Source organism: Microtus ochrogaster, linkage group LG4, assembly GCF_000317375.1.
Source record: "Microtus ochrogaster isolate Prairie Vole_2 linkage group LG4, MicOch1.0, whole genome shotgun sequence".
NCBI classification, from domain to species: Eukaryota; Metazoa; Chordata; class Mammalia; order Rodentia; family Cricetidae; genus Microtus; species Microtus ochrogaster.
In genome coordinates this window covers 48,873,766-48,893,580 of record NC_022030.1, presented here as the reverse complement: position 1 = coordinate 48,893,580, position 19,815 = coordinate 48,873,766, and the positions used below count along the sequence as shown (strand labels likewise).

The following is a 19,815-nucleotide window of genomic DNA, read 5'->3' as shown; positions in this document are numbered from 1 at the left end:
GATGGCACAGACCAACTGAACTCAGTCTGTAGATCCTACACTGGAGTGAGAAAAGTGGCTCCTGACAGTTGTCCCCTTACCTCCACATAAACTGCAATGCACACATTAAACAAACAAAGCAAAATCAAGCAGGGGCCAGATTGGTCCTAGTCAGGATATTGCAGAATTGTAACATTTTATATTTTATGAAGAAAAGGAGGGAAAGATCACTAGCAGACGTTACCTGGTAAGTCTCTTCAGTTCCTTTTATACATAAATTAAAAAAATACTAGCTTAATTGATAAAAATTGGAAATACAAGACTAAATTATAAAGAGGAAAAATATCAACACTTCTAGGATGTTAACTGCGACAATAGTCTAAAAAACACAAGCAATGGGCTGGGAATATGGCTCATCGGTGTAATGCACAAGGTTCAATGGCTCCAGTACTACCAACAAAGAAAACAAGGGAAAGGACACTACAGAATTTCAACAGAAATCTGCAATAAAGAATCAAAGAACTGCCTAGAACTGAAAAACACAGCATTTCAAATTAACTCAATACAAAGTAAATAGGTAGCAAAAGATTGTAGCAGATAACTTTTAGAAAAAAACATTGTTATTAGGTATAGTGGCACATTTAATCCCAGCACTAGGTAGACAGAGGCAAGCAGACCTCTAAATTCAAAGCCAGCCTGGTCTACAGAGTTCTACACTGAGAAATGTTAACTAAAACACACACACAGCCCTGCTCACAGGAAAAAAAAAAAAAGCTACAAAATGAAAACAAAAATTAAAAGAAAAACTTAATGGAGATAAACTATGGCAACTGGAGGGTGCTGGTGTTATATGAGAAAATAGCCTTAGAAATTTAAGGCATAATAATTTTTCAAACAAAAAGAGATTGCTATTGGTCACCCTTTACTTCCACAACATACAGTTCTCCAGCCAAAAGAAAATCATGCAAGCAGAAATTAAGCACAATGGAAAGAATAAACAGTTTTTATAATGAATCTAAAACAATAATTAAGTGTTATCAAATTTATAAGAAATGTTTCATACAACAGTAACAGAGGAGGCCAGAAACTAAACCATTACCATTCTTATACTGCTTTTGATATGACAAATTATTAAATTAAGATATACTAAACCAAGGCTATATATAACTATTTCTAGGGAAACCATTAACACATACAACTGACAATTTAGTAGAAAAAATATATTAAAAATAATACCAGCCGGGTGGTGGTGGCGCACGCCTTTAATCCCAGCACTTGGGAGGCAGAGGCAGGCGGATCTCTGTGAGTTCGAGACCAGCCTGGTCTACAAAAGGTAGTTCCAAAGCTACAGAGAAACCCTGTCTTGAAAAACCAAATAATAATAATAATAATAATAATAATAATAATAATAATAATAATAATAATACCAGATGAATATCAAAATGTTAACAGTCCTCACCTTAAGTTTTCTAAAAGCCCCCAAATACAACACTATACTATTGTTATACATGATAAATACAGGGTGGTAGAGCCCCACAGTGGGAAATTTGTAGCTAATAACTGTGGACACCTGCCATTTGATCCAGCAACCATGTTTTCGTAGATTATAAAGCAGGGGGCTGGAGAGATGGCTCAGGGGTTAAGAACATAGGCTGCTCTTCCAGAGGACCTGAGTTCAATTCCCAGCAACCACATGGTGGTCAGAGAGCCAAATTCAAGGCCAGCTTGGGTTATAAAATTAGCCTAGGACAGGTAAGTAAAGCTCTGTTTCAAAAATATTTCTTTTAACTAAAGAGTAGAAGGGTGTGGTTGCACAAACTTTTAATCTCAGCATTTAGGCTCTCTGTATGCTCAGGACAGTCAGCTCTACATAGCCAGGACAGCTAAAGCTATATGATACAGAGATTCTGTTAAAAAAACAGAAACAAACAGAACAAAACAAAGGGATTAGGAAGTAACCCCTCAAAAACATCCTATAATCAAACAGGACAAAGTCAATACCAGTTTAAAAAAAAAATCACTAAAATATCTGGAAATAGTGCAAGTTCACTGGTTATAATAATGCATTTCCAGTTTGACAAGAAAGAAAGAAAGAAAGAAAGAAAGAAAGAAAGAAAGAAAGAAAGAAAGAAAGAAAGAAAGAAAAAAGAAAAAAGAAAAAAAAGAAACCCACCACCAACAACAACAAAAAACTTTCTGCCTATTGAAACGGCTGAGAAAGCATCGCTGAAGGCTCTCATTTCCCTGTGGTCATGTCTATGTCACAGTCACCCAAGGAGCCAGAACATCTGTGGAGGCTTTTTTGAGCAATGGGGAACACTCACAGGCTGTGTGATAATGAGAGATCCAAACACCAAACAATCCAGGGGCTTTGGGTTTGTTACACACGCCACTGTAGAGAGAGTGGATGCCGCTATGAATGCAAGACCCCATAAGGTGGATGAAAGAGTTGTGGAACCTAAGAGAACTGTGTCAAGAGAGGATTCTCAGAGACCAGGTGCCCACTTAACCGTGAAAAAGATCTTTGTTGGTGGTATTAAAGAAGACAAGGAAGAACATCATGTGAGAGATTATTTTGAGCAGTATGGGAAAATGGAAGTGATTGAAGTCATGACTGACAGAGGCAATGGAAAAAGAGATTTTGCTTTTGTCACCTTTGATGACCATGACTCTGTGGACAAGATTATTCAGAAATACCATACTGTGAATGGGCACAGCTGTGAAATAAGAAAAGCCCTATCCAAGCAGGAGATGGCTAGTGCTTCGTCCAGCCAAAGAGGTCGAAGTTGAACCGGAAACTTTGGTGGTGGTGGTGGAGGTGGTTTTGGCAGCAATGACAATTTTGGTTGAGGGAGAAACTTCAGTGGTCGTGGTGGCTTCGATGACAGCCATGGTGGCAGTGGGTATGGCTCTAATGGATTTGATAGTGATGGAAGCAATTTTGGAGGTGGTGGAAGCTACAATGATTTTGGCAATTACAACAATCAGTCTTCAAATTTTGGACCAATAAAAGGAGAAGTGCTCGCCCTTATGGTGGTGGAGGCCAGTACTTTGCTAAACCACGGAACCAAGGTGGCTGTGGTGGTTCCAGCAGCAGCAGCAGCAGGTTCTAATTACAGCCAGGAAACAAAGCTTAGCAGGAGAGGAGAGCCAGAGAAGTGACAGGGAAGCTACAGGTTACAACAGATTGTGAACTCAGCCAAGCACAGTAGTGACTGCTACAAAGACGACATGACAATATTCGTGGGGGGGAGGAGGGACCCTCCAGGACTGTATTTCTGTTCTGTGGAAAGTGTAAAGCATTCCAGCAAAGGGTTTTACTGTAGACCTTTTTTTTTCACCCATGCTGTTAATTGCTAAATGTTATAGCCTGATCAAGATGCTGAATGTTTTTTTCTTATTAAAAAATAAAAACAAACTTCAACCACCACGAAAACAAAAAAATCCTTTATAACCTAAAAGGATGTTAAAACCACTATTTTGAAAATTAGGCAAATAATAAGAAAAATCAATTTCCCTGTAGCAACTATCCTATGTAATCAAAAGGGAAAGTCCTCTTTTATGTATTTCTACTAAATACTTCTCAGAAATTTGATCTAAATGCTATCATCTTGTAACTATCATTACTTTAAAACTTGAGTTTAGTTTGCCAGGGAACAACCAGAAATTATGTAATTCTACTTGTGTGTGGCATAAAGTATGCCTAGGAAAACAAGATCTCTCCTTCCAGTATGTAGGTTGCAAGGATTAAACTCAGATCATTAAGTACATGGGACACGTCTACAGTACTATAATCCTTAGCATAAAAACATACTACCATTTTGAGCAATCATTTTTCACTAGATAAAAAAGGGGTAGACAAGTGTCAAATCCAGGTCTAGGGACATGAGATTAAGAACACTTGCTCTTTTAAGAATAGACTGGATTCTTAATGCTCACAAGGAGATTAACTACAGTTTTAGTGATTATGTCACTCTCTTGAGATTTCTGAAGACACTGCATGTACATTGTGCATATACACACAAACATGCAGTCAGGCAAAACAGAATCCTAAAATCAAAGTAATTTTAAAACAATCACAAATCTGAAATAGACACAAGAACTAGCAATTTATAAGAAATAAACTTTTAAACAAAAGAAATTTAATGTTAGATACCATTGAGGAATAAATGTAAGAGCAGTAAATGTGTATTTGTGTTAAAAAAAAAAAACCTAAGTAACGAAAGGTTCTAATTATGTAATATCTGGAATTTAGTTCAAACACAAGGAAGAATATGGGTTAAGAATAAGGATAAGGACTGGAGAAATGGATCAGCAGATAGGAGTTATCATTGATCACTGAGCGGGCCCAAGTTTAGTTCTCAGCATCCACACCAGGCAGCTCACAATTGCCTGTAACAACAGCTCTAGAGAATTCATCTCCCTTTGTTAGACTGTGAGGGCTCCTCCACACATATGCATACAGACACACAAGAACACACAAATGGACAGTTGACATACACACCACAAATAAATCTTTAAATCTATACAGAGCTAGAGATGGCTCAGTGGTTAACAGCAATGACTTATATTCCAGAGAACCCAGGTTCAATTCCCAACACCCTCATGGTGGCTCACAACCATCTCTAACTATTTCTAGAATATCTGATGTCCTCTCCTGGACTCAGTGGGCACCAAATATGCAAAGAGGGCAGAGATAATGCAAGCAAATAACTCACCCATAATTGTACATCATCTCAACCAGCTAGATAAGGAATTTCAATGTCAAATTTATAAGGCCCCGACCCAACTTTCCAATCTTCAACTTAATGAAATGGCAAAATAATTTTAGAAAAACAAAAAAGCATAAACTGACTGCAATGTATGGATCATACTAAACAAAGCTTTTAATTTTTGAGAACAGCAATATTTCTTAAACATAATCAACATTTTAAACTATGCCTGCTTATTATTAGCTTACGTTAAAGAATATACAGATGTTTTTAGTGAGAAAGGAATGGCAGACGATATGCATGAAGCAGTAATTACTGAAGACTATTAAGTTTCAACTTGGGTCTGAGTTGTGTTTATTATCTCATGCCACTTCCCGTCACTCAACCTTGTGGCTGCCCTACCAGGGTACTCTGTGACTTGGTAGATGTATGTACCTCTTGGGTTTACCATTTATCACTGTCCAGTTTCCTGTTGCTGGTTTGTTTCTTAAATATGCAAACTCAGGCCCACATCTCACGCAATGCACATTCTTTCTGTGGGATCTATGCACTGCTAGTTTCTAATTACATTTATATATCTATAAAATCCTCATGTCTCTGAAGTTTCTCTAATCAAACAACCTCTCTTCCTTCCTAACTGGCCTACATCCTTACTATGTTTTTTGTTTTTTCACTGTATGGATACTACTCTCTGCATTTTTAACATATTGTATTATTTGTGTCCGAGGTAGAAGGCCATTTAGAAAACAATTCTGCTTAAATATATTTATGATTAGTATAATACCAGCATCCAGTAAATACTATTAAATAAATATTCAAGAGTTCAAGAAGACAGGTATGGTAGTCTCTACCCATAATCCCAATACATGGGAGACCCAAGGACTCAGTTATAATTAAGCCTGGGCTATATTGTATAACTCACAAAACTCTCAAAAAGAGAACTTTGTGGCAGAATATGCCACCTGGGATGTAGGCAAACAAAAACACAATTGCTTTTAAGTTTTCTATTTAATAAAAGTCAGAAATGAGTTGTGCTGTTTGGTTGTTTTGCCTGCATGTATGTCTGTGTGAGAATGCCAGATCTTGGAGATAGAGACAGTTGTAAGCTACCGTGTGGGTGCTGGGAATTGAACTTGGGTGCTCCAGAAGAACAGTCAATGCTCTCGACCTCCAAGTTGTCTCTCTAGCCCGCTGATTTTTGTTGGTTTGGCGGGGAGGGCACAACAGAAGGAATATTCAGGCATAAAAATTACACATAATGCAAAAAATGTTTTTTGTTTTCATTTTTTGGTTAAGACAGGATTTCTCTGTGTTGCCTTGGCTATTCTGGTACTTTACTTTGTAGACCAGGTTGGCCTCGAACTCACTCAGAAATCTGCCTGCTTCTGTCTCCCCAGTGCTAGAATTAGGCCCAGCTTATAATGCAATATTTTAACTAGAAAATAAGGCTTAGAAAACAAAGATGCTTGGTACATGAGCCTGATGGGGTCCATCCTTAAACCTATACAAAGTTAGAGAGGACCAACTCTAAAGTAGCCTTCAGACCTTCACAACTTGTCCTAGCATGTGCACCCACACAAATCAAGCACATATTCAAACACACCCACACTAATACCACCTGTTAAGACTTAATTTTATTTTTAAAACTTCAAATACTTAAGGATATTTATTAGTCAATTAATAAGCTGACTATAAAGTTATAAAAAAATTAACCAAATGTTAAGTCAAAAAGGATTTTAACTGGACTTTTAACTATACAACAGGACTTTCCATTATAAATCAAGACTATAGTCACTGTTATGTCTGGTGAGAAGTAATGTTGCTGAGAAATTGTTCCTTTCAGGTTCGTGTTAACACTGTCTTATGGGGTAAATTTTATAAAGCTTCAGATAAAAAATAAACTGAAAATATGTAATCAGATGACATAACTATCTATGATTCTTTCCTACAGTTAGAAAAGTATTTTTTTCAATAAAAATCTGGATTATTTTTGTGATTCCAATTGAGCAGTCAAAAACAAAAGTACAGAAGGAAATTGAAAAGATTTTAAATTATTGTATCAACAAGTAACCAATAAGAGTAACATTTAACTAATTATTCAGAGACTTCAATTGAGGGAGGAAACGTTTTAAAGTATTCACTTACTAGCTCCGCTTCCAATTGTTCTATGGAAAAGCTGTGACATCCGAGGACCAAGAGGACCAAACAGGTGAGGAGGAAGACCCCTGGCCTCTAACAGGGCTAAAGAAAAAAAAAAAAGGCAGGGGAGTAGTTGAGTTGATTTAAAAAATTGCTCTTATCTAAAAATGTCAAGAAAGTGATTCATCTCACATATCCCGATGTTACTTTCCAATCTGAATTTTAAGAGAAACTAAGTTAAATTTCTAAAACCTCAGACATAAACAAATTTAGTTACTACAAATTAAAGAACCCCATGACATCTTCAAATATATTCAAGTTTTAGGGAGAAGTTAAAACATATCCTGACCAAAACTATGTAAGAAACCATGAGGTAAATTAAGTATTTTAGGTAAAGTCATACATAAAAAGAGCCCTTGCCTCGTTTTTCCATAAACATTACTTCCCAGAGAGATTTTGGTAAACCTGTCCAAACCCATGAAAATCATTTTTACCAATTAACAAAGAAAAGCTATGTTTGTAAGTAGGACCACAGAAGAAATTATAAAAACTTGTTATCTCTCAGGAACTGTAAAGCAATGTGAAGCTGACATATCATATCTCTTTTAAGTCTTATATTGAAAATCTATTGAAAATCCATCATCTGAGATTTAAGTACAAACTCACCTATTCAAACATGGAGTACATACAATACAACATTGTATTTTAAAGGCTCTGAGAACATTAACAAAAATAAAAAAAAGAATAAAAAATAAAAACTAGAGTTTACAAAAAAACATGGGACTTGGGGAAAGCCCATGCTATTAGATTTATGGTGTTAGATACCATAGAGTAACAACATATTGAGGTGCTTTGTAAATGTATTGCTAAAGCCAATTACACATGTAATCATGTGAATTAACTTTTTTAAAAAAAAATGAGGCTTTTGCTTGGTTAAACAGTAAAAACGAAGACGCAGACAGGTCATTTCCAAACTCAAAATACCACGTTGTCATGAAGTACATTTTTTTTCCTCCAGAGGAGCAGGTATACCTAGAACTGCTAGACAACATTCAGGAGAATATATATGAACTGATTCAAGTCAAGAATAGGAGGATCTGCAGCCTGTGATAATCATTTCTTGCACACTCAATAGCTCTCTTTACCTTGTAATCGTCCCATCTCAGAATCATCCGATTCACTCTCCCCAGAGGTGGTCATGCCAACAGCCCCTGCAACAGAACTAGAGGCTTGGGGAGAGGGAGGTAAGGATTAGGAGGAGTATTTAATCTCTTATGTCTGGCTTACCTTAAAGAAAAACCAAAGTTTACAGACTATAATAAATTAAATGTGTCTTCCTACACACTCAGCCATTCTACAATCCCTTCCATAAAATTTAGGAGCAAAAAGAGAGCTCAGCTACTTTTATAAACATAATCATAAACTTTGAAACCTTCAAGCCCCTGAAACAGCTTTCTCCTGAATTCCTCTGCCGTTCATTAATCAAGTCAGGCTCTAAATTATAGTTCAGAAGTGTAAATAATCATTTATCTGTTTTCTCTAATTACAAGAGATTATATACACTCTTCCTTTGGGAATGAACTACTAAAGACATACATTACAATTTATACGTAAGTGCAAAGAATTGCAATGAAGTTATGAAAAAGCGGAAAGATGCCAAAAATTAAAGTAGAATGAAGACTTCTACTACACAATATATATGAACCAAATAAAAAACAAAACCAGTTTAAGTTAATAACAGCAGCAGATATTATAACTCTTAGAGAAACTAGTAGTCTGCTAAATCACTAAGTATATGCTGAGACACACACAGTTTCAAAAATAGGTTTGGTCTACGTATGACTACATCATTAACAATACCATCAGCCTACTTACTGGACATTGACAGAATGCAAGGCAAAAACAGAGGTTTATGACTGACATAAATTTGGGATTTCTTCTGAGTAGGACATCACCAGCAAAAAGGACACACACACACACACAAACCACAAGACCCCATTAAAAAGTAAAAGAAGACAATGTGCCAGTCAACAATTTTAGAAAATGTTTCTTTACATATTGTATTCTTTAACTTCACCGGACTCTTTAATTCTTAAATATAATTTAGAAAAAAAGGGAACAAACAGTGGCGCATAGGCCAAATCTGGTTCATTAGTTATTTGTTAATATAACTGATAGAAACATAGCTGTATGCATTTTTTATGAACTGTCTTGCTGCCGTTTTCCAATTACAATCCCAATGTTAACATTTTTATAGTTAAAGTTAAAGCCTCTAAGATTAACACAGAAGATAAAAAGACTAAACTAACTGCACCATATAAGGCTACTTATGAGGAAGCATTAATACACATATATGCTGAATTGTCAACAACCAATATTCTTCATGCACAGGAAAAAATTAAGCTTCATGACTTCAACTGCTCATGTCACCTAGTAATCAGGTTAGAACCCAGAGAGCCAGGCTTCACTCCTACACTCTAAACTATACTTCTAAAACATATCCCTTAGCTGGAAATTTTACCATTGTACCAAGCCCTATCAACAAGTAATAATATTTTAGGTACTAATTAAGACCCAGTCTGTTCAAGTGGCTTTTTTTAAGCATGGGAAAGCAAGCAAAATTAAACATAAAATGTCGAAGAATCTACAATCATTAAAAGATATCTCTAGTTCTAATAAATTTCATAATAAACACAGCAAACTACATTTCGACAAAGATGTTAACTAAGAAATGCAACTTTTGAAACATAATTAGGAGCCCTGTTTAGTGACAAAAAAACTTGGCCTGACTAATATAAGTCAGACAGGTCTAATTCTCAATAATAGTAATCGGCCAAAAGGATTCTATTACAGTGGAACTCTAATAGTGTGACCTTCCTCCTCCCAAAACCACTCTATAAAAAGGATAGGTATTTTTCTTTTTCAAAAGGTTAAGTTGCCAATAGTGACAAATTTGCTATCATTCAAAATGAAGAAACTGAAGTTTTTGCCATCCCTTAGTGTGTAGAAGCCAAGGGAAGACATCAAGTTTGTCCATCTATGTATGGGTACCAGGCTTACTCTTGAAACAGTGTCTCTATATGCTGGCCTAGGCCAACACTGGGGTTACAATACTGTAAACACAAGTCCAGCTTTTTAAGAGGTACTAAGGAATCTCAACTCATACTTTCCTGCTTCTGCAGCAACAGTTCTTAGTCACTGAGTTCCCCCCAGACCTTGGTAGCTCTTTCCAACTCTGACACAATTGCCCAATGATGTGAAGTTCCCTTTACATACTGTTGTACAAAATTAAGCATTCAGATTAATCTAGCCTTTAAGCTAATTTAATTAAAAATAGCTTTAAAAAAAAACCTGTTAACTCAAAAAGCCCAAAAACTTTATTCATAACCAAAGTAATCAGAAAGAGAAGGCATTAAAAATGGTGGTGGTGGTGCAGGCCTTAATTCTAGCACTCAGGAACCAGAGGCAGGAGGATCTTTGTAAGTTCAAGACAAGCCTGCTCTAATTCCAGGACAACTAGGGCTGTTAAAAAGAGAAACCCTGTCTCAAAAAAAATCAGAGAAGAAAAAAAGAAAATAAACTGCGTGCAGGGGTATGGTAGCTTACACCTTTAATCCCTGCACTTAGAAGAGGAAACAAGGCAAGTTCTGTGTGTTGAGAGCCAGAGTGACACCAGGCCAGTCAGAAGTACATAGTGAGAACCTACCTAACTTTTGTTGTGTATAGGACTGTTAATCTTTATCTAGTTTTAATTTCAAAACAAAATAAAACCAAAAGCACCACAATATAAAACACTCAACCACTCTATTTAGTGAAGGAGGGAGGTTTCCTGTCTTAAGGCATCAATGACAGACTAGAGGAAAATAAAAACCGGACATAAGCAGAGAGCCAGGTAGAGATCCTGTCTTAGCTTTCTAGGATATGACCCTGACCATTTCTTGAAGTTATGAAGTCTTGATATAAAAAGTGAATACCAGGACACTGCCTATTTTCCCTTGCCAACTACAGAACCACTGTTCAAAAGACATCAAAAAGTAGTTCAAATCACCCCAAATGTGTCCTCTATGCTAATTTTGGTTTGTATTTTATACATAGAAAAACTAAAGTAGATTTTCCCAGAAGTATTTTACCTCAAGCCAGAGGAATTTCTGCTATGCATAAAGAAATTACTAAACTCAATGCTACTCTAACAGCAGTAAACATCCATGTGAACATTTCATCAAAAAAAAAAAAAAGAGAGGGGGGCGCCCTCTATCACAGTGATTTCAAATGTAAATGACAAACACACTACAGTCACTTGAAGCATTTACCCTCTTAGATAATGTATCAAAGACCAAATCTACCCTTTCTAGCCTTGAAATGTATACACGTAAATTAAACTCTTCTAACCCCTAGGGAGCGAACACAGCTGTACTTTGTTTCTATGACCTGGATTGAAGCGTCATAAATCTTAGCTTAGAACTCTGGGAAAGCTTAACCAATGTGTGCCTCAGTTTTCCCCTCATTTATAAATGACAGAAACAGAACTCACACCTCAGCAGGTTGTTTTGAATAGTCAATGGGATTATATGGAGGAATGTTTAAAGCCACAAATGCAGAGTGAACAGGTGTTACAATTAAAATTACTTTAACAGTAAACTCTAACAATGAATTCAGAAATCTTATTTCTGTCACTCATTTGATGACTGACCTTATACTTTAATATTCTGACTTGAAATAAATAACGAGAGGATAGGAAGTGATGTTCAACACTGAAAAGGAGAGGCCCTGTTATTATCAACAGCCTGAATGAGCCTGCAAGTGATATAGCTTGTATTCTTGCAAATATTTACCAATAACTAGTTAGAAAAACAGAGGGGAATCTTTAAAATTTAATCCCCAATAGAAGAGATGCTACAAATTCACTGTATAATTCTTCTTAATTTAGATACAGCAATGACTTCAAATTAAGCCTAGCTAAGCAGAGTACAATAACCATGAGTAACCAGACCCTTCCAGCAATCTAATTTATTACCAACCACAGGCAAAAACAAAACTACCGTATATTCTAATAGCAAATCACACTACATAAAAGCTTTGTCAAAAAGTCTGTATATGCTTTGCAACTAAATTAGATGTAGCACCGTTGTAGAAATACATACACATTCATAAATGAAAAATTACAGTGTTAATTCTGTTTTGAAAGAGCAGTTATACACTAGGTTTTAAATTTCACTTACCATAATTATGGTAATGGTAACAGATACTTAAAGCTAAAAAAATGAATTTTTTTCCTTGGGAGGGGGGTGACACCCAAAGATTATAAAGAAAAAAATGTAAAAGCCCATAGAAATCTAAATACTATTATAGTATCTTCAGAACAAAATTAATTTTTAAGGGCTTACAAAATGCTAAGTTAAGAGTCATATGCTTACAAAACAATTTAAAATACATTCTTACATTATTATTATAATATTAAATTCACTAAAGCAATTGTTAGTCAACTCATCATATATATTGATCCATATATAAAAACCTTAAATGGAAAATTTACACCTTCGTATAAAGCCCTCTGAATGTATCTAGTAAATGTATGAACTGGATGATAATTAAATTTTAACAATGAACCTACTAATCAAAACACCCAATTTATTATGTACAACAAAATTGGGCGGGGGAAATATTTCATGGTAACATCTATGGTAATTCTGTTCCCTCCTTTATCTTACTTATAAATTGAAAAAATTCATCCAGAAATAAATTTTTAAGACAAAAAAAAAATGTCTCAGAACTAAGAAGTGCCCGTCTGTCTACCTGCTGCTCCTTGGGGAGCTTCATCTGTCCGGGCAGCTGAGGAATTTACTGTCTCCTGGTTGCTTTCTGGGTCTGCCATTTTCTCTTGCCGCCGAGCCTCAGCTGCTCCTCTCTTGCCCAGGCCAGAGCCTCGCCGACTGCGACAGAAAAATGTCATCACAGTTAGCATTACCAAGGCACAAGGAGCAATGTATAGACAATGCAAAGCTCAAATTCACACAGCACAAAGCCAGTTTCTTCTCCCTTTTAAATAAAAACTGTTATCGAAAAAAAATCACTGAGACTTTGTATTTCTGAAATTCTTCCAAGCTTTTGTTACTGGAGCTATTGTCATCTTTACAGACAGAAATGATTTTAAACACTTCCAGCTAAATGGAAAAGTGGATCTTCCTGGAGGACGGGAAAAAAAAAATCTACACATTTAAAATACAAACTCACTTCCAAACATAGACAATGGCTTACAGAATGACAGCAAAAATAGTAGGATCAAAAGATCAGAGATCATGCCCATACTCTTATACCAGACTACCTAAATCATTTAAATCAAATATCTTAACAACACAAAACTGTTAGGGGTTTAATACTTATGAACACCACATATGACTTTGAGAAAGTCAGTTTTAAGGACAGACTGTAAGTGCAACCTGATAGTGTCGAGTAACACAAAGAGAACTGGTTCAATGAGCATGAGAATGAAGCTTTCAATTAACCTGAGTAACTGAGTTTATTTTTAGCCAACTCTAAACAGGAGTGGGCTTAACTAATCTTTGCTTCAAAAGTAAAGAAATCATTCAAACCTAACTTAGTATCAAGCTGCAAATAAGATTTAAATACATTCAACATGTAATTTTCACAATGCTCTAGGCAAAACACTCTGTATATACAAGATGTTGCTCAAAGACTGTTTCTCTGAAAGAAGCCCACAAGCTCACTAGGTCAATAAGGCATAAAAAATAAAAAATCTTAAAAATTCATAAAAGATTGTAGACCAAGACTGTTTAATGCAAGTATGCTAGACGGCTTGTGCACAACATGACCACATATACTGAAATTTTACATGCACTGATCACAAGGCCATGTGTAACAAAAGGGTGCAATGAAAGAAAAAGAAAATAACAACACTAAATAATCTATCTGACTTCACATGCAGCAAATTCAAACTATAACCCTTTGGTAAGACTGAAAGGTAGAAGGAGTACTGCAGAGTTGTACAGTTAAGGGAGTATATATCTCTTCTAGGTGATCACAAGTCAATTCTGAGCTCCCAGAATCCACACAGGAAAGCTCACAATTGCCTGTAACTCCAGCTCAAGAAGATCAGTCACCTTTGACCCCTAAAAGCACCTCCACATTATTAATAAACATAAAGATTATTTTAGAAAATGATTTTTTTCATTTTTTTAGAATGTTGAAAATTTGGCACAAAATGTGAATAAAGCTCTGTAGAACTCAGAATTATTTTCTCACAAGCCCTCAAAGGTATTAATAAGAAACCTCAAATGCAGTCAGTTACACTAGTTCTAGATACTTTAAAAGCAATATGGAAAAAATGTGTGTGGAGGACAGAAAACAGAAAGTTTTTTTTTCTCAGGCTATGAAGATTTCATATTCTATTTGGGTACTGTGGCACAAATCTTTAATCCCAGAGCTCAGAGAAATCTTTGGGTTTGAGGCCAGCCTGGACTACACAGTGAATTCCAGTACCCCCAGGGCTACATAGAGAGAACCTGTCTCATTTAAAGAAAAAAAGTCAAATTCTCTCCTCATGTCATCATTAAACACTGAAAGCTGATCAAAACTGAGTCTTAGGAAATAACCAAATGCCATTCAAAAATTTGACTGCCTACTTAAATCTGAACAGAAATAAGTCAGCCTAAAAATCAGTGACCCATTACTATTTTTACTGCATTTTCTAGAAGAAACTACATTTAAAAGAGGAAGATCGTTCCGGGTGGTGGTGGCACGCGCCTTTAATCCCAGCACTCAGAGGCAGAGGCTGGTAGATCTCTGTGAATTCCAGGCCAGCCTGGACCACAAGAGCTAGTTCAAGGAGAGGCTCCAAAGCTACAAAAAAATAGGATCTGAAAAAAATAAACTTAGAAAGAAAGAAAGAAAGAAAGAAAGAAAGAAAGAAAGAAAGAAAGAAAGAAAGAAAGAAAGAAAGAAAGAAAGAGGCAAAAATTGGTATTTGGCTCTAAAATAAAACTTTATTTGGCATGTACATTTAATCCCAGTCAGTGTTACATAGTGAGACCTTCTCTCAAAGTTCCTAGTATGCACAATTGTTCAAAATTGTTCTCTCTCCTCTTATTTTGGCAAGGGTAGGATTTTTTTTTTGATGTGTGGTGTGGTGTGGTGTGGTGTGGTGTGGTGTGGTGTGTGTGTGTGTGTGTGTGTGTATGTGTGTGTGTTGGGGGAGGGAGAATGTCAAGAAAGAATTTCTCTGTTTAACAGCTCCGGCGACTGTCCTGGAACTCTGTAGAACAGGCTGGCCTCGAACTCACAGAGATCCGCCTGCCTCTGCCTCCCAAGTGCTGGGATTAAAAACAAGGTGTGTGCCATGCTTTTTCAGACTCAGGCCAGCTGGCCTTGGTGAATTCCCGAAAGAACATCCCCATTGTCTCAGAATGTGGGTGTACCCCTCACGGTCCTGAGTTCCTTGCTCGTGCTCCCCCTCCTTCTGCTCCTGATTTGGACCTTGAAATTTCTGTCCGGTGCTCCAATTTGGGTCTCTGTCTCTGTCTCCTTTCATCGCCTGATGAAGGTTAATATTCAGGGGGATGCCTATATGTTTGTCTTTGGATTCACCTTCTTATTTAGCTTCTCTAGGATTGCAAATTATAAGCTCACCGGACTTGCTGAACATAGCGGGCAATGAGGACTACAGAGAACTCAAGAACAAGGGCAATGGGTTTTTGATCCTACTGCACGTGCTGGCTTTGGGGGGGCCTGGGCGGTTTGGATGCTCAACTTACTAAACCTGGATGGAGGTGGGCGGTCCTTGGACTTCCCACAGGTCAGGGAACCCTGATGGCTCTTCAAGCTGATGAGGGAGAGGGACTTAATCGGGGGAGGGGGAGGGAAATGGGAGGCGGTGGCGGGGAGGAGGCAGAAATCCTCAATAAATAAATAAATTAAAAAAAAAAAAAAAAACAAAAAACCAAGGTGTGTGTCACCACACCTAGTGATACAGCCATTAAAGCACGCACGCTTTCGGTTCAATCACATCACACTGAAAGTCTACCTTTCATTAAACGTATCTAATCTGCACAAAAGAGGGTCACTGGAAATCTACTTGTAGAACTGTGCATTTTTTTTCCCCAGCCAGCATTTCACTCTATAGTCTTGGCTGGCCTGGATTTTACTACATAGACCAGGTTTGCCTTTAACTAGTAGAATTTTGCTTGCCTTTGCCACCAGAGTGCCAGGAGGCGACATTAAATCCAGCTCAACCTAATGTCTAAATACTGGTAATAATTGTAAAATGTGTTTTCCAAAAGAGAAAAAATATAAATGTGTCAAAAAATAACATGGCTTGTGCAACTCCTTTGAGGCATTATAAGTTGGGCTTTCATTTTGATGTTTTTTATTCATTTGTTATGGGATAGGTCTCACTATGCAGCCCTTGCTGCCCTGGAACTAGCTATGTAGACCAATCAGGCTTCAAACTCAGAGATCTATTTGCCTCTTCCTTCAAGTGCTAGAGGATTCTCAGCCCAACCACACTTGGCTGAGTTTTCACTTTAGTTCTGTTGACAATTATTGCAATAGGAATTAGACATGACTAGAATGACTGAACGTGTTTCCTGCACTGACTCACTTAGAAAAAAACTGGTTTTTGTAGTTGCTATTGATTGCTTTTTCTTTGTGTTTATTTTTGTTTGGCTGTTTTTTTGGACAGGCATGGTGGCACATGCCATTAATCCCAGCACTCCAGAGGAAGGTGGATCTCTGAGTTTGAGGCCACCCTGGCTTACAGAGCAAGTTCCAAGACAGCCAGGGATATACACACACACACAATTTAAAAAAATAAATAAACACCTATCTAGAAAAACAGAATTAACTTTTAAAAATTTTGCATAAAGTTGTTCAATTATTCCATTACTTTTATTTAATATGTAAATTACATTCTATATATTACTGAGCTGGGTGTGGTAGCATACTCCTGTGAGACCATAACTTAAGAGACTGAAGCAAGGAAATATTAAGTCACAGGTTACCTTGGTCACAACCAAGACCCTATCACAACAATGGAAGGAAACGGAAGGAGGAAATGAGACAATTTGGAGTAAGGGAAGAAAAAATTAGTTGGCAATTTTAAGATGTACAGAAAAACTGAAACAAAGTTGAAACACTAGAGCAAAAGAAGGTAAAAACTGTAAGCTCAAAAATTTAAATTACCTGGTACTAGCACAGGAGCCCGTGGTCTTTTGACGTGTGCTCCTCCTCAAACTGGGGAGCTCAGCAGGTGGGGACTCACTGCGCTTCTTGGTAGACTTTCTTAAACCTACATGAGAAATAGAAAAGTTGGATTTTCTAAGTTATCATGAATCAGGTGTTCAGAAAATCCATGCTTTTTAAAAAACCTACCAGCTCTTTCCGTGATCTTTTAGGGTCAGTCCAATCACTCAACACAAGTCTCACAGTAGCAGTCCTGCCTTTCTCAGGTTCTCTACCCTCTAGCTCCTGAGATTTCCCTGGTGTATACTCTGGACTTAAAGAATTCCATTTAACTGGGTGGTGGTGCCACATGCCTTTAATCCCAGCACTCAGGAGGCAGAGGCAAGCTAATCTTTGAGTTCGAAGCCAGCCTGGTCTACAGAACTAGTTTCAGGACAGCTAGGGCTGTTACACAGAGAAATCCTGCCTTGAAAAACCAAATAAATAAATAAGGAAGGAAAAGAAAAAAGAAAGAAAAAAATTCTCTCTCATTAATTTTACACTACCCCTTGATCTATTTTGGCTACTTTACATAAGACTAATGAAAAAAAAACACAGTATGCAAGACAGTATTTCATTATTTCATTTATGCCATGAACCTGAAACTAAAGTTTAGTGAAATGACCAATTTTTTGAACATAATTAGGAAGAAATCAACCCAGCAACTTTACAGTTATTCTGAAAGCTACCTAATGCTCTTATAGTGATAGTTGCTACTAAAGTTCTAACAATCAAAAGCTTGTTATTTTTAAATGAAGAAGCCATGACAGCATCTACACTTATACCCTCCTCTTCACCATAAACAATGGTACCATGAATGACAGACAGTATACTGGGCAGTAGGCTCTATTCAATGAAACAACTTCAACAGTGAAAAGACTCCAAAGTCAATACTCTGAATACTACTGGACCAACCATGTTAAATGAATGCAAACTTTTCAGAGCACAAGTATGTGTTTGGTCTCAATTACTTCTATTTTTCCATTAAGTTTTAAGTTTTGGACATATCTTTTTAAGGTGAAAATTTGCTACAGGGTGGGGGAGGGGAACAAAGACAGAAGTCATTATGTAGCCCTAGCTGGTCTGATGCTTGCTTTGTCTCCCTGGTCTGATGCTTGCTTTGTCTCCCACTGCTGAGATTAAAGTGAACTACCACTACCTGGCCTAGTAATTTTGAGTTCTTAAAGCGCCAAGAAGGGGACTGGGAGAGAATGAATTGAAAAAAAAAAATAATTCAAGATATCTATGGGACATGAGAGATGACTCAGCAATTAAGAAAGCTTACTGTTCTTGCTAGCAATCCAGATTCAGTTTCCAGCACTCACACACAGAAGGCAACCACCTCTATCTCCAGATGTAGGTAGGCCTCTTCAAACCTCCACAGACCATGCTCTACACTCCTTGCACACTTAAATACACTCAAACATATAGATAATTTTTTTAAATGGCATATTAGGTATCTCCATCTTTTTTATTAAATTAAAACTGCTGCTCATTCAAGTAGAGATCATCTTTATATAATCGGGAAAATTGATGAATGAGTCTTCAAACAAAATCAGACTCTGAAGACAAATCCAATGGCCAGAGTAACGCTTACTATAAACTAAACATTCAGGGAGTATATAACCTTTGAAAGAATAGACATTTAAAATAAATGGAAAAGAATCAGAGCATTATAATGTAATTAATAAATAAAGACTAGCTTAAGAATTCTTGAAATCTCCATTTGGTTTTAGGTTAATTTTCAACCCAATTTCTTGATGTAATCACACACCTGTGCATTCTACTCTACTAAGCCTTTGTCTTGACATACAATTTGGTCACAAGAGACACAATAGAAGTGCATACTGCAATAAAACTGACAACATATTTAGTCAATATTTAAAAAAAAATCCAGCCACTTAGACAACATGCTATAAATTTTACACTTGGGGTTGGAAATGGGAGGATTATGTTCAAGATTAGCCTGGGTTGCATGAATCTCTCTATCTCAGAGAAGAGAGAGAAATTTATTTCAATATTACCTTCACAACACAGTAACTTCAAACCTAGTCTGAGTTACACAAAGTTCTGTCTCAAGCAACCAAAAGCACTCAAGATCGAAGGAAAATATACACAGGAAAAAAAAACAAAACAATTTTCACTTACAATAAATCACTTAAAAATCTGTTAAGAGCCAGGAGGTGGTGGTGTACACCTTTAATCTGTGATTAAGGAAGGCAGAGGCAGACTGATCTCTGAGTTTAAATCCAGCCCTTTCTACGTAAGTGAGTTCTAGGACAGCCAGGTCTACACAGAGAAACATTGTCTTGAAAAACCAAACACAAAAAACGTTTAAAAAAAAAAAAAAAACCACAACAGATAAGGATACTATAATGTTATGTCATGTTATGTGTATATCTTTCTATATAACATGATAGTGATAGTGGTAATAGACAGTAGCAGAAAGAAGAAAAGCCTGCAGAGCAATGATGGTATACACCATTTCCAGCACTTGAGAGTCAGTGATAGGTGAATCTCTGAGTTCCAGGTCAGCCTAGTCTACAAAGCCAGGGCTGTTACACAGAGAAACCCTGTCTCATCGGGCCCCTCCCAAAAGAAAGGAAAGAAAAAAGAAAAATGCCTAGTGCCACAAAAAACAGAAAAAGTATTTGCACGTGCATGAAAAAAAAAAAACCACGCCGGGCGGTGGTGGCGCACGCCTTTAATCCCAGCACTCGGGAGGCAGAGGCAGGCGGATCTCTGTGAGTTC

General features: G+C 36.9%; 1 protein-coding gene and 1 pseudogene across 12 annotated transcripts in view; one reads left to right on the top strand and one right to left on the bottom strand.

Moving 5' to 3' along the window:
• The window catches only part of Trip12 (thyroid hormone receptor interactor 12), a 125,186-nt gene that overhangs the window by 55,717 nt on the left and 49,654 nt on the right, over positions 1 to 19,815 (bottom strand). For all 12 annotated transcript variants that reach the window (XM_013351653.2, XM_026786084.1, XM_013351650.2 and 9 more), the window contains 4 exons: positions 17,025 to 17,130; positions 12,624 to 12,760; positions 7,976 to 8,059; positions 6,837 to 6,932 (listed from right to left, as the gene is read on the bottom strand). In XM_013351653.2, coding sequence (XP_013207107.1) covers positions 6,837 to 6,932; positions 7,976 to 8,059; positions 12,624 to 12,760; positions 17,025 to 17,130 — 423 coding nt within the window. The remainder of the gene's footprint in view (positions 1 to 6,836; positions 6,933 to 7,975; positions 8,060 to 12,623; positions 12,761 to 17,024; positions 17,131 to 19,815) is intronic.
• Positions 375 to 3,092, top strand: LOC101989213 (annotated as a pseudogene).